The sequence below is a fragment of the Dendropsophus ebraccatus genome, chromosome 3, assembly GCF_027789765.1.
Source record: "Dendropsophus ebraccatus isolate aDenEbr1 chromosome 3, aDenEbr1.pat, whole genome shotgun sequence".
Lineage (NCBI taxonomy): Eukaryota > Metazoa > Chordata > Amphibia > Anura > Hylidae > Dendropsophus > Dendropsophus ebraccatus.
The window spans coordinates 153,736,985-153,754,987 of record NC_091456.1 but is presented as its reverse complement, the minus strand read 5'-3'; the positions used below and the strand labels follow the sequence as shown (position 1 = coordinate 153,754,987).

The 18,003-nt window shown below is 41.2% G+C and overlaps 1 protein-coding gene across 1 annotated transcript in view; it reads left to right on the top strand.

The window, feature by feature from the left end:
• ST8SIA4 (ST8 alpha-N-acetyl-neuraminide alpha-2,8-sialyltransferase 4) overlaps window positions 1-18,003 on the top strand; it is a 104,837-nt gene that overhangs the window by 13,669 nt on the left and 73,165 nt on the right. The window contains exon 2 of the mRNA XM_069964671.1: window positions 4,152-4,283. Coding sequence (XP_069820772.1) covers window positions 4,152-4,283 — 132 coding nt within the window. The remainder of the gene's footprint in view (window positions 1-4,151; window positions 4,284-18,003) is intronic.

Below are 18,003 nucleotides of genomic sequence, written 5' to 3'. Positions count from 1 at the left end.
AGTGATGTGAAACCATCAGACAGAACAGCTTTGAATGCTGCCAGGACTCAATGAGAAGTCTAAGGAGTCCTTCTTTTTTTGCTCAGCAGAGTGATAGAAGCTTTTCTTGTTATGAGTTTGTATGTGTAGAGAGCAGTCAATCTCTATGCGTGGGTGGGGAAAAGCTGGACTCCTAGGTTTTCTCTATAAGTCCTGGCAGCATTTCTATAACTTTTTACATGAACTGAATCATATTATATAAAATATCCCCAAGCTCTACTGTATGAGACAGGATATCATAGAGGACCTGACAGCTATGTTAAAGGAGTTGACTGTAATAGATAACCCATATGGCATATTAAAACAGGCAAGATTGCCAGCTTCAGAACTTACACCTGCATAATGTCTTTCTGAGGAAGTATTTAATACAAAAAAACAGGATGGGACCCCATTTTGGGGAAAACACAGGAAATAAAAAACAGGAAGACCATGTAAAAAATAGAGTTGTAACACAGTGGTGTAAATAAGACAAATCTTGTCTACAAATAATTTCAACAGAACATCAACTTCTTCATTTTAGGGTTGCTAAGTATACAATTTATCAAATAAAAAGACATTTTGGCTGAAAATTGAATCCGGTTTCTCCATCTTAGTAGTTATAAAAAAAAATATATAAAGTCTTCGGTACATAAACATATTTTGTTGTACCTGTACTTTCAAAAGCATGGATTTTTTATATTAACCACTGAGAGTCCCCCTCCATACTGTACAGCTATATCTCAATCTTTCATTTCAGCAAAGAGCACTAGTGTGGCTGTGGCTGTTTGCCAGCAGTACTCACATCTGGATGTCCTTTACCTTACTTCTCTGGCCAGTGACAGGACAGCAGCTACTCACAAGCCCTCCTTATCTTTGATATTTCATGGCATAGTTGGTGCTAAAGAAAGCAATAGACTGATCAGACTGGCACTGCAGCACAGCAAGGAAAGGGGTTACATAACAAAAGCAGCCCTGGTCAAAGCAGGGAACTTCTAAAAATGAAGCTGAAACAGCAGCAGAGTAGATCACAGCAAGGAAGGGATTATATATTATACAGGGGAGTAACTAGAAAGTAACTTGGCCCTCATAGCAAACTTTTGATTGCCCCCCCCCCCCCAACCATCCCACTGTAGGTAAGCATCCTTTTTGTTAGTCCTTCATCCAGTAGATAGTATATGTTAGGCATCTCCCCTGGTATCACATCCAGTAGTGTCCCCCATGGTAGGCATCTCCTCTGGTATCAAAGAAATTACTCAGACGAATGGAAGTTGTTTAACCCATTAAGGACCGGGCCAATTGTCACTTTTGCATTTTCGTTTTTTCCTCCTTGCCTTCTAAGACCCATAAGGCTTTTATTTTTCCACCTACAGGACCATGTGAGGGCTTTTTTTTTTTGTAATGGCATCTTTCAATGACTGACGGAACCCCCAAAATATAATTTATGGGGTGAACTTGGGTAAAAAAAACGAGATTCCACAAATTTTGCCGGCTTCCATGTTTGCGTAATGCACTTTTCTGTAAAACTGACATTTTTTCTTTATTCTATAGTTCAGTCAGAACACAGCAATAAGCATGTTTACCAGGTTTTCTTACATACTTACTATTTTTTAATTTTTATTTTATTTATATTTTTTAGCAGTAAAACTTTTTTTGCAAATAGGTGTATTTAAAATGGCCCTATTGTAACTCCTATAGCGCATTTATTTTTTTCACCTACAGGGTTGTATAGGGCGTCATTTTTTGCATCATGATCTCTAGTTTTTATTAGTAAAATTTTTTATTCTAGATCAAATGTATTGATCACTTTTTATTAATGTCATAAAAAAACATTCTTGTCGTTTTTTTACCACTTTTTGTTCACTCCATTCACCATGCAGGAATAGTATTATTTTATTTTAGTAGATCGGACGATTACGCACGCTATGGTATATTAAATGTTAAATAATTTTTATTATTTTTATGTGTTTTATGTATAAAATGTGAAGGGGGGGATTTTCACTTTTATTGGGGGAGGGGCCTAAGGACATTCTTCTAAAACTTTTATTAATTTTCTTTTTTTACACTTTAAAAGGGGACTTTTACATTAATACATTAGATCAGTAACACTGATCACTGCTATGCCATAGCATAGCAGGGATCAGTGTTATCTGTGATCTTCTGATTAAGCCTGCCTGTGGCAGACTGAATCAGAAGATGGAACCCTGACTGCACAGAGGAGGGTGAGAGACCCCCGCAGACACGCTGCAGGGGTGCCGATTGCTAAGCGGCCGGAGATGCTCCGTTCACTTACACTTAAACGTCCATGGTGGCCCGCCATTGAGAGTAAGGGCCTGGCTACAGATAGCAGCCGGTCCTCACTGACTATGAAGCGAGCTCAGCTTGTGAGCCCGCTCCATAGCCCGGGACACTGGCGGGGTGTACATTTATTCCCTCCTGCATTAAGGCACAGGCAGTGGGGGCGTAAATGTACGCCCATAGTCATTAAGAGGTTAAAATGACAGAGACTTTGACTTACTAAATATTTTTTTGTTATATTGTTTTATATAACATTTTCAACATGATTTATTTAAGCAGACACTCCGCACACTGCTGCTTGGAGGACTCTGATGAGCGACACTCCAGGTCTCCTGTGCTACCCTATCTAGAGTGCTGAGATCAGGGATATATATCGTTTTCTATTTAAATCAGTATTTTCTTATACAAAAAAGCTGTTTAAAGGTGTTATCCGACGATTAAGATGCCCTATCCACAGGATAAGTATCTGATCTGTAAGGGTCTGATTGTTTGCATACTTGGCTGCTGCCTTATTCACTAGGAGGACAAGAGACCTCCATCCTCATGAGGGGTCCCAGCTGTTTGACCCCCACCAATCAGATACTTGTCTGGGATAATCTATAAGCCCTCTTCTTCACACTGAGGTTTCCCTGCACTGGCTGGTACTGTATATAAGGGGGGGGATGTACTTTTTTCATTAGTGTGTTTACTGTTACTTTGTTGTGATTATCTGTAATATTAAGTGTTACCGCCATATCTGCTGTAGCAAAACGAAGGAGATGCTAAAGCCACATAACAGGCTGGGAGTTTCTTGTCATTGAGGAATCACTAGAACTAAGCTGGAGGAAAATATCTAAAAATATTGAATAAAATCACAGAAAAATATATATGGATGTAGCTGCTGCCAGTTTGAGCACAGAAGCCAAGCATCTTGGTACTGCAGTAATACAGAAGTGTACGTGAATGGCGATGCTTACACTATAGTATATGCACCATTGTTTATCGCTAAATGTTAAGTGAGAAGAGATGCTTCAGTACAATATTTCAGCTTAATAAAAGGTGTGTTTGTGTCCCATTTTTGCAATAGTCAAGCAGAGAGAAGTGCTCATATGAGTTCTTCTCTTCCTGTGTGGGGAAAAAGGAAGCCGAGCTCACAAGTATTAACCGCGGTTTCATTGATTCTAATGAAGCTGCGTCATAGAGGGGAGGGGGTTTCCTCCCACTGGGGGCAGGCCGGCCTGCCTCCAGTGCTTTACCCCCGGCCTGGTACCCGTGAAAAGAACTGCTCCGTATACGAGAACCCGGGCTTGCTGGCACTGTTCTATACATGGGTAATATTTAAAGCGAATGGTACATTTGCTTTAAGAGACCTGGTAGCATGTAAACATAAAAAATGAAATAAAACAGCACTTACACGCACAGCATTACACGCACAGACAGTGAGCGGGGAACTACAAAAACATGGCCACTTTCTTCCAGAGGCAGCACCACTCTTGTCTCCAGTTCAGGTGCGGTTTGCAATTAAGCTCCTTTCACTTCAATGGACTAAGTTGCAAAACCTACACCCAAACTGGAGACAAGAGTGGTGCTGTCTCTGGAAGAAAGTGAGCATGTTTTTGTAGCGCTGGACAACCCCTTTAAGCTGCAGCAAGTTCATGTCTTGCCTGCAAATAATGGTGAATCCTAAGCAATAGTGGCCGCACTAACGAACATTGACTCATACTACTAAATGTTTGCTCGTTCATTGACTAATCACCAAAATCTTTAATTTATTGATTGTAATAAAAAAGCACTTTTGTTTCAGTGCATAAAAACTATGTATGTGAATGTAATGAGCTCTTGTCTTTGTTACCTTCCAGAGATGGTGAGCTCACGTTGGGTAGACTGATGGTAAACAGCTCCGATAAGGTCCTAAGAAAAGAAGGGTCAACAGTCTTTAACCATGCAGGAGCAGGCTGGAAGATCAATTCTTCATTGGCTTTGGAAATAAGGTGAGTGACCCAAAGTGTGAACTTACAATGAATGAAGTGTATAAAATATTGTCTTTGTGGTTGCAGCCCCTCATGCGTAGAAACCTGGAGATCAAACTTAAACCTGTGGATTTATATTGTTGGAGCATGGGGTTGTCTGGCAAGACAACAAATTTTTAATGGAATTCTGATTAAATACAATGGAGAGCTGCTACAAAGAGTATTATCTTACCCTGCAGGGAATTTAAACACTTCTAAGTGTATCTACAATAAAGGGGCTGGTTATCCAGGATTAGACCATCACGGCTACTTTCTTGTGAAAACTGGACCTGGAGATGCAAAACCATACTCGGGCTATGTTCAGACTATGTAAATTACGTTATAATCACAGCCTTTGTTGCCAATTTGCAACAACGGTCGTGATTACTACGTAACTTACATAGTGCTGCCCTCTATGGAATCCCGCCTGGATTGTATACATATGACATACGCTCCGGCCCGGGATCCCTAGCGGCGCCGCAAGAAACTGATATGTGACTAGCGGCCGCAGAAAACCTGTAAGTGCACACAGTGCAGCCCCAGCCGCATGCTCCATTGTGCGCAGCAGGAAATTCAGCTGCAGTGAAGATCTTCTCTGACACTGGCCGTTCCATAGCTGGCCCGGTCGCGGAACGGCCGGAGTCTTACTACGTGAGAACATGGCCTCAAACTGGAGACAACAGTGGTGCTATTTCAGTAAGAAACTGACCATATTTTTTAAGGGTCCTTTTACATGGCCCAACATGGAGCTTTGCAAATGAGCGCAGATCAGGAAGACTAGTGCTGGTTTACAGTGCCTTTCAAACTGCATGATTAATTGAGTGGCCAGGCTGCACGAACATTCCGTGTATCATTTGTGTGGCCATGGAAACTGACAGCATAGATATGTATATATACGTGCTGTCAGTTTCCAGATGACACAAGCAATACATACATACTTTCAGCGCTGCTGTGTATTCCGGCATCCCGCTCTCCAACTCTCCCTTTCCTGGCTCCTCTAGCTGTCACTCATTCTGGAGGAGCCTGAAGATAAAGAAGCACAGAGCAGGACGGGAGAGTCGGAGAGCAGGATGCCGGATTACACAGCAGTGCACTAGGTAAGTATGCATGGCTTAGGTTATGTGGAAACTGACAGCGTGGATGTATACAAATCCGTGCTGTCAGTTTTCCATTGCTATCAGCTGCACATCTCTTGTTTACACAGGGAGATGTGCGGCCGATAAAAATAAATGTTAAAGTCTGCCTTAAAGATGAGATCAACCGAGAATAAAGAAGTCTGGAGAGGACAGAAGGGCATGGAAAAAGATATGGACAAAGGTCTGGAGGGGTCTGAAGAGGAAAACAGGGGTCCAAAGGGGTGCAGAAGTGTTTGGGGTGGGGGGCATAAGGATCTTGCGTAGACAGAGGGGTCTGAAGGGGACAAAAGGGCCTGAAAGGGGAAAACAGGAATATAAATCCATATAGAGGGTATTGGTTAGCTGGCAGCTAATAGGCTCAGACCAGTGTTATTTTCTGAAGTATCTTGCTTTATGTTGTGTGATTATTGACTTTCTGGCAGTATATGGTATGAGAGCACTGATACCTCTGTCACCCATTTGTTCTTAGAACAGGAGTTTATTAGCACCAGACACAGAGAGACATCAGATATCTACATGACTGAGCGTCGTTCTCAGATGTGCTTACTCTTCACCCTCATGACAGCTTGTGGTTGTAATATTTAAAAGAGCTTCCTACCAAATCACATCCTGTGATGTGAGGACTGAGCATCATGCATATCATTTAATGCTATTGTTAATAAGTCACTGAACTTGCATGTGTTTTACCCACTTACTGACTTCATAACCCACATTTCCAAAAAGAAAAGGGGATTGATTTGCCCCAATGTGATTTTAGTTATGTTTTTGAATCTGCATTTATTTTATTTTTTTTTAATTCAACTATGGTTTGGAATACACGCATACAGCGTCTATGTTCAGTCTTTTTTGCAACCGTCAGTCTTTTTTGCAACCGTCAGTCTTTTTTGCAACCAAAATCAGGCTATGTTCACACATTGTTGTTTTTAAGTAAAGAACGGACGCTGATTGCAGTGGGATCGGCAGCCGTTCTTTACTGCAGGGGCAGCATTGCATCGAAGTCACCTGTGTTACCACAGCACATGGGCTGGATCATTAAGACACCTGTGCAATGTTCAAACAGAAGTAAATGTTCCAGCGGCATTCCTAATGATGAAAAGGGTGGGGAGGAGGGACGGAGGGGTGGTGCAAAGTTAGGGCACAGATACGCCCATAGGGCACGGGGCTGCAATTTTAAAATTACTTTTTTAATGACAATAACTGCATCACCTGCCAAACTGACCCCAGGACAGATCTTGGATTAAAAGCAGCTATCTGAAGGTACAAGTGGTTTGGGGGGGTCAGATTATGGGTACAGAGTCGCTTTAAGCTAGGTTCACACTGCGTTTTTGCATCAGTTTCACTGTAACCATTTATTTTAACATACCGAGAAACGTGGTCAAGGCTTTTGTGCACGTTAAAAAAAAAACAAAAAACTGATCCTAAATCCGTTTCTATCATTTGTTTTTACCCCTTAAATGAATATGTTAAATGGACAGCAAAAACGCAGTGTGGCCCTAGATTTACCTCCTGGTGTGTTGGGACATATGGACGTCATAGAAGGACCCATCCCTATTTAAGACCGTTCCTCCTATAAGAGCTCTGGTTGGACCTGGCCCTTTCTTGAATTACACAGATTGCCATGAACACAATGGTAATTATATAATACTACAGTGGCGATTTACAGACAAAGGGGGAGATTTATCAAAGTGGTATAAAGTAGAACTGGCTCAGTTGCCCCTAGCAACCAATCAGATCCTTTGGAAGGTGGAATCTGATTGGTTGCTAGGGGATAAATCTCACCCAAAATGTATAACCTTTCACAATAGTGATGGCTAATTGCTGGAGACCAGCTGTTACCACTTACCTGGACCTTGTGGTTTCTCTTGAAAGTTTGTCATGGTGAGACGACCCCCTTAAAGGGATGTCCAGCAGTACATAATCTTTGGTCATAGGTTTGGGCTGCTTAGAAATAACAATAAGTTATACTCACCTGCCCGATTCCCCCCTTGCTGCCATTGCAGTGGTGTCTGGCACCAGCAGAGCAGAGCTTCATAAGAAAAAATTGAAACAAATGACTGATGTGTGAAAGACATCCGTGCTCATATATGCCACAAATGTCTAATCAACACTGTGATCCACTAGAAGAAATTGGCAACTATAGTAGAAAAGTTTGTCTTCTTCATCTTTGCTGGTATTGGTAGTATCAGAACATGAAGTCCTTTGTCCACTTCACTTGTAGTAGTAATGGTCGGTCTCATCGGTTAAAGGGGTACTGCGGTCTAAGACATTTATTTTTCACTAAATAACACACATTCCAGAGTTATAGAACATTGTAATGTGTGTTATTTTAAGTGAATGGCCCCCTTCCCCATGTAGACCCACCCCCAACCCCAACCGCAGACCCGGAAGTGTGATACACTATACTTACAAATCACTGTCGACCCTGGACGTCATCTTGGGACGATCACGTCATCTTCAGGAGGCCAGTCTGACTGCTCCAGCCCTCCCTTATGCCGGCCCCACTTCAGCGCATCATCAGCTGCTCAGCCGCGATTGGCTGAGCATAACAGTGCTCAGCCAATTGCGGCTAAACAGCTGATGACGTGCTGGAGGGGGCCGGCCTCCTGAAGATGACGTAATTGTCCCAAGATGGCGGCCGGGGTCAACAGCGATTCCGTAAGTATAGTGTGTCACACTTCCGGGTCCACGGGTGGGGGGTGGGGGAACATGGGGAAGGGGGCCATTCACTTGTATAACTTTGTAATGTGTGTTTAGTGAAAAAATGTCTTAGACCGCACTACCCCTTACCAATTAGACATTGACCGCCTCTTTTTAGAATAGAAACAAAAACTACAATTTCCAGAAGGGGCACACCCGCATAGCCAACATAGTATAAACATGATGTAACGGTACATTTACTCAATACATCTGCTCATCAATACTCTTTTTAGAATAGCATTGGCCATTATGGTACACGGTTAAATATCTGCCAACAATATGCATTGTATCACAGTGTGAACAGTAGAGGGAATTTTCCTAGTGATTTCACTATAGCTATTGGAGAGGGAAGTATTTTTTCACACAATACTATTGCAGCTCTGGAGGTGTGAGACATTTAGCAAGCTGCTTCAGTTTTCGACACGTAGCGAGTTTCACAACAGACATTGCGTGATCTTGTTTTGATTGCGCCAAGTAGTTTCCTATAGAAAGAATTGGGTAAGGATCTGGCTAGTTTCATGAAAGCAGTTTCTCTTTCTGTAGCCCAGATCCTAATATGGGGCATTCGTTACATTACCTACTTTTTGTTTTAACCACAGTTTCTTAAGAGCTCTACACCTCTGTTTATTTCAGATCAGATAGCTGCCTCCCGCCGGTTCTATTATTAGTTAGTCCACTTAGAAATATAGCACAGGGCATTGCAACACTGCATATCAAAAAGAACAATGGCAGGAGAGACTGTGCCGTGCTGTACCGGAAATCTCTCTGAGCGGAGGAGAGCTTTTATTTATTTCTTTATCAGCATGCCCTATAAACATTTTACTGCAGTTCTTTCTATTAAAGTCATCCTCTTCAATAGAAGTTTCAGGCTACCATTACTTTCTGGGCTATTGGAGCAATCTTATAGTGTAGCTATTATTTATAGTTTTTGTTGTGTTTTTTTTTTTTTTGTGAATATTGAAACTGTATATTTATAAGGGGCATCATTCATACTTAACAGCCCCCAGTAGCTTAACATTCACTGTTTAAGGGAACTTCTTAAAGGGTTACTCCGGTAAAAATCTTTTTTTTCTTTTAAATCAACTGGTTTCAGAAAGTTATGTAGATTTGTAATTTACTTTTATTTAGAAATCTCAAGTGTTCCCATACTTATTAGCTGTCCTGTATGTCCTGCAGGAAATGGTGTTTTCTTTGCAGTCTGACACAGTGCTCTCTGCTGCCACTTCTGTCCGAGACAGGAACTGATTTGAAAGAAAAAGTCTTGAGAAATGCTCTAAGTTGTAGATGAGAGGAGCTGGAGCTGCAGGGAACCCTTTTTTGCTTTTTTTCTTGTATGCCTTTTTGCACTACAACATTGCAATTGTAAGTCCCTGTTTTCACTAGATGCCTCTGGACCTCTAGAACAGTTCTTGACTTAAGGTTTTGCACATAATGGAGTAAGGGTGCCTTCACACCTAGCGACATTACGCTGCGAGTCTGTCAGGTCCTGGCAGATCACTTTCACTACATACAATGCAGTGGTCTGAACCACCACTGCGTGTATGTAATTCTGCCAGCCCCTTAACCCCTTCAGCTCCCGCCTGGCTCCCACTCCCACTCCCACTCCGCTGTATACATTAGCTCTCCTCGCTGCGCGGGTCACGGCGTACTGCTCTCCCGCCTGGCCAATCAGTGGCTCCGGCAGGGCAACACACTGATTGGCCGGGCGGGAGAGTAGTACGCCGGGACCCGTGCAGCGAGGAGAGGTAATGTATACAGAGGGAAGCAGGAGCCGGGCAGCAGCTGAAGGGGTTAAGGGGCCGGCAGAATTACATACACGTAGCGGTCGTTCAGACCGCTGCGTGTATGTAGTGAAAGTGATCTGCGAGTCGCTAGGTGTGAAGGCACCCTAAAGGGGTATTCCAAGTTAAATCAATTGATTCACGATCTACAGGATAGGGAATGAATGTCAGATCATTGTGGGTCCAACTAGAGGGACCCCTCGTATCTCCAGAATGGGACCCTGAGTGTTTGTTATGTATGGGGTGTTAAGTTGCAATCAGTTGGGGGGGCCCTGTTCTGGAAACTGTGGGGCGTTCCAGGGGTTGGACCCTTCACACTCTGGTATTTAAATTAAAAATACACCTTTAGGTTATGTTCCCACTTCGGAAACATATTGGGCAAAGGTGGCGTTTCATTATATAGAAAGCTGACAATAATGCTTGTGAACATTATTAGCGGCTGTCACCCCATAGGTTCCCAAAGTGGGAACCTAGCCTACTTGTGGTAGGCTATGTTGTTTTAAATATATGACAAAAAAATATATATGTTGTCTTTTTTTGTTTAAAAAAAGGGAACCTTATGTAAAGGAGTTGTCTGGTCAGGACTCTATTAAGCCCTATATCTGTGTAGAGGGTGCGTTAAATAGACAACATACACCTACCTTCTTGGCTCCTACGCTTTATTTGTACTATGCTGCCCCACTTTGCTTCCAGGTTTGCAAAGTTAACATAGAAGGCCCTCTCAGCCATTCAGCGGCTGTAGTGGTGTCCAGCCTCAGCGACTGTATGTCTGTACAAGCCTGCTACATTATGTCCCCAATCCTAAAAGTAGCTGCACAGCAGGGACCAGAGTGGTGTACTACAGATGGCACAGACCTGGCCAGAAAACAAGAGGACTCAATAACGTTCCAGAAGTCTTTAATAGTAAATAACTGTATTCCTTGTGATGTGAAATAACAATTATGGATCATATTTATAAAGTTCCTTGTGCCGTTTCTGTCTTCTTCCTTCTTCCTTCTAAGTTATCTCGAGGGCATATCCCTACATCGTCTGAATCTTCCATTCGCGCTGACAGGAGAGTCCGATGGCCATAGAGAATGAGGGAGCATCGGACTCCCCATTCATTCTCTGATCGTCGGACTCTCCTGTCAGCGCGCGCGCCGGGCTTCGGGCGCTGATATCTCCGTGACCCGACCGGCTCAGGAAGCGGGACCCGGCGGGATCACGTGAGTATAGGGGGGTCGGGAGCCTGTCACCCTGGCACGGGGGGTGACAGGTCTCCTTTAAGATATGCTATTGCCCAACAAAAGTTATGAAAATTACTAATAGACTCTTATTATGGGAAACGCACCTATAGTGCATTATTACTGCACTTACTACAGCATGGAGTGTTCAGGTCTCTATAAAGTTGCTGATGTCACGTCACATAAACTGCCAACTCCTGCTGCTCCAGTTTGTCCCACCACTGCAGCAAGAGTTGGCAGTTTATGTAACGTGACATCACTAACTTTACAGACACCTCAACACGTAGTAAGTGCAGAGAAAATGCACTATAGGTGCATTTCTCATAATAAGTGTCTATTAGTAATTTTCATAACTTTTGTTGGGCAATAACATATCTTAAAATTATTTTGCCCAGACTTCCCCTTTAAGAGAAGCACAGCTGTGTGTTTAGGAAAAAGCAAGGGTTTTTTTTTTTTTAACTGTCTAAAAGAAAAACTGTGTTTCTTGACCTGAGCAACCAATCAGAAGGAAGCTTTAATTTTCATATTCTGTTATAAAATGAAAACTGCGGCATTGTGATTGGTTGCTATGGGCAGACCATTTTGATTAATCTGCCTCTTAGTTTTTTCCAGGCATTTTTTAAGCAAAAAAATTGGTTGTGTGTGTGTGTGTGTGTGTGTGTGTGTGTGTATATATAGAACAAAAGCTAGCCCTAAAATATAAAGGAAGCCGTATAAATATCTTGAACGCAAATCTTATCTAAAACAATGGTCGGTTTTTAAGATCCCCATCAGAATAGCAGACGTTATACCAGTCTGATTTGGGATGAGATAGCCATCACAACTGTTTGACCTGTTAGACACGTGAGCTGCTGATTGAACGTACAAAACCCCAAGTCTTCTCAGAAGTTCTGCTTCTGGTTCAGATAATCCAGTACAGCCAGCGGTGTGTGGAAAGAACTTTGCTTTCTAGTGGTTTGTGCTTGCCTGCATATGCACAACAAAAGGAGAGGGGTTTCTTTTGAAATAAATTTCCTGCTTTTATATGTGACCCTCATAGCAATTTCACAAAAGGAGTCCTTCTAGACAGCATCCTGTGGCTTTAAGAAGGTATACCCAGCCTGCTTCATACCTGCCATGTGGTTTGTGGGTGATTATTCAGAGACTTGTGTTATGTATCTCATATACGATACTTTGGCTGCAAAATAAGCATAGGAAGTGATGTGTCATCTCCTATCGTTCATTTCTAAAGCACATTAGACAGAGGGGTGAAAGTATTGTAGAGGGTTTATAAAGTAAAACAAAAAAAAAAGATACAAAACAAATGTAATTGTGCATCAGGATAAGTAGCAAATAGTCCAAGTACAAAATAAAGCACTCTTGAAGGCGTTATCCTAAGATTCTAAGTTGTTACTTATCTACAGCACTTAAACTGGCAGCCCCGTGCCCTACGGGAGTGGCCTAGATTGTGTATGCATTAGGCTGGCACAACTTCTCTGTCCCTCCTTCCTGCTCTTCTCATCATTAGGAATGCTCCAGGCAGATTGCCTACTATTTGTCAGCTGTGAGAGGACGGCACATGGGCTGGATCGTTAAGACACCTGTGCAATGTTTCTAGTGACATTCCTAATGATGAAGAGGGTGGGGAGAAGGGACAGAGGGGTGGTGCAAAGTTAGGGCACAGATACGCCCGTAAGGCACGGGGTTGTAAGTTTAAAAGTTTTGTTTTTTTGGACAATAACTACATCACCTGCCAAACGGACCCCAGGACAGATCATGGATTAAAAGCCGCTATCTGAAGGTACAAGCGGTATGGGGGGGGGTCAGATTGTGGGTACAGAGTCGCTTTAAAGTACAGGTAGGATTGTGATGCTGCTTTTAACCACTATCTTGCCGTATGGCAAATCCCCTTAAAAGTTCATCTGTACCCACCCACAACTTCAACCCCAAAACCACAGGTAGCATTGGTTAGCAGACCTCAAGTCCTTTCCCATTGTGGGGTTCAAATCGGTCCTGGTGCCATCTAAACACGTGTGATCTGGAGGAGCAGTGTCAATGAGGCTGGGCCTACATTGCCCATCTATGCCTCTCGGGTCTTCCTCTCGGGTCTTCCTCTCCACCCTCCTTGGTAAAGTGGTAGGGGATAGCGCTCATCCAATATACAAATTTTAACAATCACGATAGCACTCACCCGGTGTATGTGGGCATGGAATATTCCTTACCCACTCCACCAAATATCCAAGATAGTGCGTAAAGAAGTGTCACTCTCCGTCCCAGCCGGAACATCCAAATATGGAGGGCGCTAAGTTTAAATCCCGGGGTGTTACCACTCCGGTAGTAACAAAATGGAGTGAAATAGAAAAAACAAACAGAAGCGCTCAGAGACAGACACTAGTCAATATAGTGAGATTCTTGCAAAAAGTGATAAAGTCCACTTACTTCACTATGGGGGAAAGATCCTGAGTAATGATCTGACCCCCTCCAGGACGCTTGTCAGTATATATGCACCAATGAACCGTAAGCCGTCATGAGTACCAAAGCGGTTTTATTTCCAGAATAGGATGGCAACGCGTTTCGGTGGGTGTTAGATCCACCTTTTTCAAGCCAACAGTACTTATCACAAACCTATTATTTATAACAACAATAATTACTTACATAATCAGGAAGGAGCTGTGCGGATCTCGCGCCGGACCGGAAGTGACGCGACGCACGACAAAACCGGAAACGCCATGCGTTCCACGATGCGTACCACGTCGAATGACAAGACCGGAAATGTCCTGCGTTCCAGCGTGCGCTCCACCTCCGACGCGTATCTCCATCAGCTAACAGGAAGGGTATAATACATATAAATTAAATGTCTACATAATTGTAAAAAAATTTTAAATCTAAATAACGAATAATTCATAAAATGCATATACAAATATAAATCCACCGGGAATTTATCCCTAATCTAGAATATTAAGATTATGTTTAAAAACGTTTATTAAGGACACTTATATTATAAATAAATTAATTAATTAAATTAATTAAATTGATATATATACGATATTATAATTTGAATGGGGAATGGATACAGGGGAGGGGGGGGGGGGGGGGGGGGGGAGGGGGGAGGGGATAAAAGTAAGGGAGGTAGCGGAGGGGGGAGGGGAGGGGGGGGGGGAAGGGGGAGTGAGAGAGGGGGAAGGGAAAGGGAAAGAAGATGAGGAAAGGCGGAAAGAACAAGGGAAAATAATAATATCTAGGGATGATCGACATACGACTCATATCGTAGGTGTTATTATATATAGTCCATCTTCCAAGTTAAGTCTTTCTACTAAAATACCTGTTCTAAGGTTTCATTTAGCCCGTGTGGACTCAACGAATTCATTCTAAAAATCCAAAACATTTCTTTGTGACAGAGGGTCTTATGATCTCCACTCAAAATCTTCTCTATTGGTGTAACACGTAGTAGTTCATGGTTACTATTATGTACTTCAGAGAAATGTCTAGACACACTGTGTAATAGATATTTGTGACGGATATTAAATCTGTGTTTATTTAATCTTTGTCGTAATGTGTTTTTTGTTCGTCCTATGTATTTTAAATTACACGGGCATTCTAACATATATATCACAAAGCTTGAATTACATGTCAAATGTTGTTTGATAGTAAATGGAGTGTCCTCTTCAGGGATTGTGATACTTTTCCTGTTATGTACAATATGAGTACAACATTTGCAACGAGTATTGCCGCATTTATAACTACCAGATGAGGTTAACCATCCACTGTTCGTCTGTGTATAGAGATTTTTCTGGATTTTAGGAACAGATGGAGCAATAAGATTTTTTATCGTTTTACTACGCCGAAAAACACATTGTGGTCTAGCCTCAACTAAATCTTTTAAAATGGGATCATTCATTAAAATTTCCCAATTTTTATTTAGTACTTTTTTGATCTCCTTATGTTGAGCATTATATTTGGTTATAAAAAGAGAATCTCCTTTTTTACTTTTCTCTATATTGGATGTTGGAATTAGGCAAGCTTCTTGGCTCAAACTAAATGCTTTTTCGCGTGCTCCGTCTATAAGTGGGCGGGGATATTTTTTCTCTATGAATCTATCACATAGTGTAGATAGTTGTTCTTCACATTTAGGATTAGTACTACAATTCCGCCTTATTCTTTTCATTTGGCCAAATGGAATGTTTCTCCTCCAACTGTTTAGGTGGCAACTATTATAGTCAAGGTAACTATTAGCATCCACATCTTTAAAGTGCGTAGCAGTATGTATCATAAAATCCTCTATATAAATATTTAAATCTAAAAATACTATTTCATGATTACTAATGTGGCTGGTAAATTGAAGACCCCAATCATTAATATTAAGGTTAGCGATAAAAGCATTTAACCCTTCCTGGTCGCCTTCCCACACTAAAATGATATCATCGATATATCGTTTGTAAAAGACTATGTTGGCATGATTTAGGTGTCTCTCAAATGCACCCATGTACAAATTGGCGAAGCACGGGGCAAATTTTGTCCCCATTGCCGTCCCGCATGTTTGAATAAAAAATTTTTTATTATAAATAAAGTAATTGTGAGTTAAAACAAATGAAATGGCTTCTAGTATAAAATTTCTCTGTCTATTAGGCATAAGGGGATCATCTATCAGGAAAGATTCAACAGCTTGTATACCTTTCTCGTGCGGGATGTTGCTATAGAGGGAGGCTACATCTAATGTCGCCCAAATATAGTTATCTTTCCAATTAATGTTTTTTAAAAGAGTAAGGAGGTGGCTGGTGTCTTTGAGGTAAGCTGGTAATGATACAACAAATCTCTGGAGTTGTCGATCAATGTATTCAGAGAGGTTACCAGTCACCGACCCCATACTGGCAATGATGGGCCTACCAGGGGGAGAGTTTCTACATTTATGGATTTTAGGTAAAAAATAAAAATATGGGGTGTTGGGTTCAGCAATATAAATATAATTTTTTTCCCGTTTTAAAATGCAGTGGTTACTCAAGGCTTCATTTAAAAACTCAAGTAATTTTTTATTAAATATATTAGTAGGGTCCTCACCAATGGGTCTATAGTATTTCTGGTCTGCTAATATACGTGAAGCTTCCCGATCATAATAGTCATAGTCCATAAGGACTATACCCCCCCCCTTGTCAGCAGCTTTAATAACAATTTTGTTATTTTGTGTAAGGTTAGTAAGAGCCTCCATTTGATGTTTGTTTAAGTTTTTTAAAAATCTATGTTTTTCTTTCCCCATTTTTTTAAAATCACCCATCACTTTACTATAAAAGGCTTCTAAAAAAGGACCTTTACTTTGAACTGGATAAAATGAAGATCTAGGTTTTAGATCTGTGGTTATAGGGTCTTCTTCTATAGCATTAACAATGTCATCCAAATCAACGTAATGATGTATGTCAGGATCATCGTTAGTAATAATTGGAACAGTGGAGATCCTGTTTTCAGTGTTTTTAAGTGCAAAATGTCTTTTTAGGGTAAGTTTACGAATAAATTGATTCAGATCAACAAATAGCTCAAACAGATTAGGCCCACTGGTGGGGCAAAAAGAAAGACCTTTACTCAAGACACTAATTTCATTGGTGGTTAGTTTATGTTGGGAAAGGTTAAATATTCCTTTAGTCGTTAGTTTACTGGGGTCATCAGTATAGGGGTATATCAGATGTTCAGTTTTAGTCTTTTTAATTCGTTTTCCTCCTCTGTGGCCTCTTCGATTGGATTTCCTCTTTTCAGAGGATTTACTTTGGGACTGAAGTAATTGGTCATTTTGGTGGATTTCAACACTGGTGTATGGGTTTGGGTAGGTATTTCGAGAATCAGAGATTCTCTTTTTATAACCAAATATAATGCTCAACATAAGGAGATCAAAAAAGTACTAAATAAAAATTGGGAAATTTTAATGAATGATCCCATTTTAAAAGATTTAGTTGAGGCTAGACCACAATGTGTTTTTCGGCGTAGTAAAACGATAAAAAATCTTATTGCTCCATCTGTTCCTAAAATCCAGAAAAATCTCTATACACAGACGAACAGTGGATGGTTAACCTCATCTGGTAGTTATAAATGCGGCAATACTCGTTGCAAATGTTGTACTCATATTGTACATAACAGGAAAAGTATCACAATCCCTGAAGAGGACACTCCATTTACTATCAAACAACATTTGACATGTAATTCAAGCTTTGTGATATATATGTTAGAATGCCCGTGTAATTTAAAATACATAGGACGAACAAAAAACACATTACGACAAAGATTAAATAAACACAGATTTAATATCCGTCACAAATATCTATTACACAGTGTGTCTAGACATTTCTCTGAAGTACATAATAGTAACCATGAACTACTACGTGTTACACCAATAGAGAAGATTTTGAGTGGAGATCATAAGACCCTCTGTCACAAAGAAATGTTTTGGATTTTTAGAATGAATTCGTTGAGTCCACACGGGCTAAATGAAACCTTAGAACAGGTATTTTAGTAGAAAGACTTAACTTGGAAGATGGACTATATATAATAACACCTACGATATGAGTCGTATGTCGATCATCCCTAGATATTATTATTTTCCCTTGTTCTTTCCGCCTTTCCTCATCTTCTTTCCCTTTCCCTTCCCCCTCTCTCACTCCCCCTTCCCCCCCCCCCCTCCCCTCCCCCCCTCCGCTACCTCCCTTACTTTTATCCCCTCCCCCCTCCCCCCCCCCCCCCCCCCCCCCCCCCCCCCTCCCCTGTATCCATTCCCCATTCAAATTATAATATCGTATATATATCAATTTAATTAATTTAATTAATTAATTTATTTATAATATAAGTGTCCTTAATAAACGTTTTTAAACATAATCTTAATATTCTAGATTAGGGATAAATTCCCGGT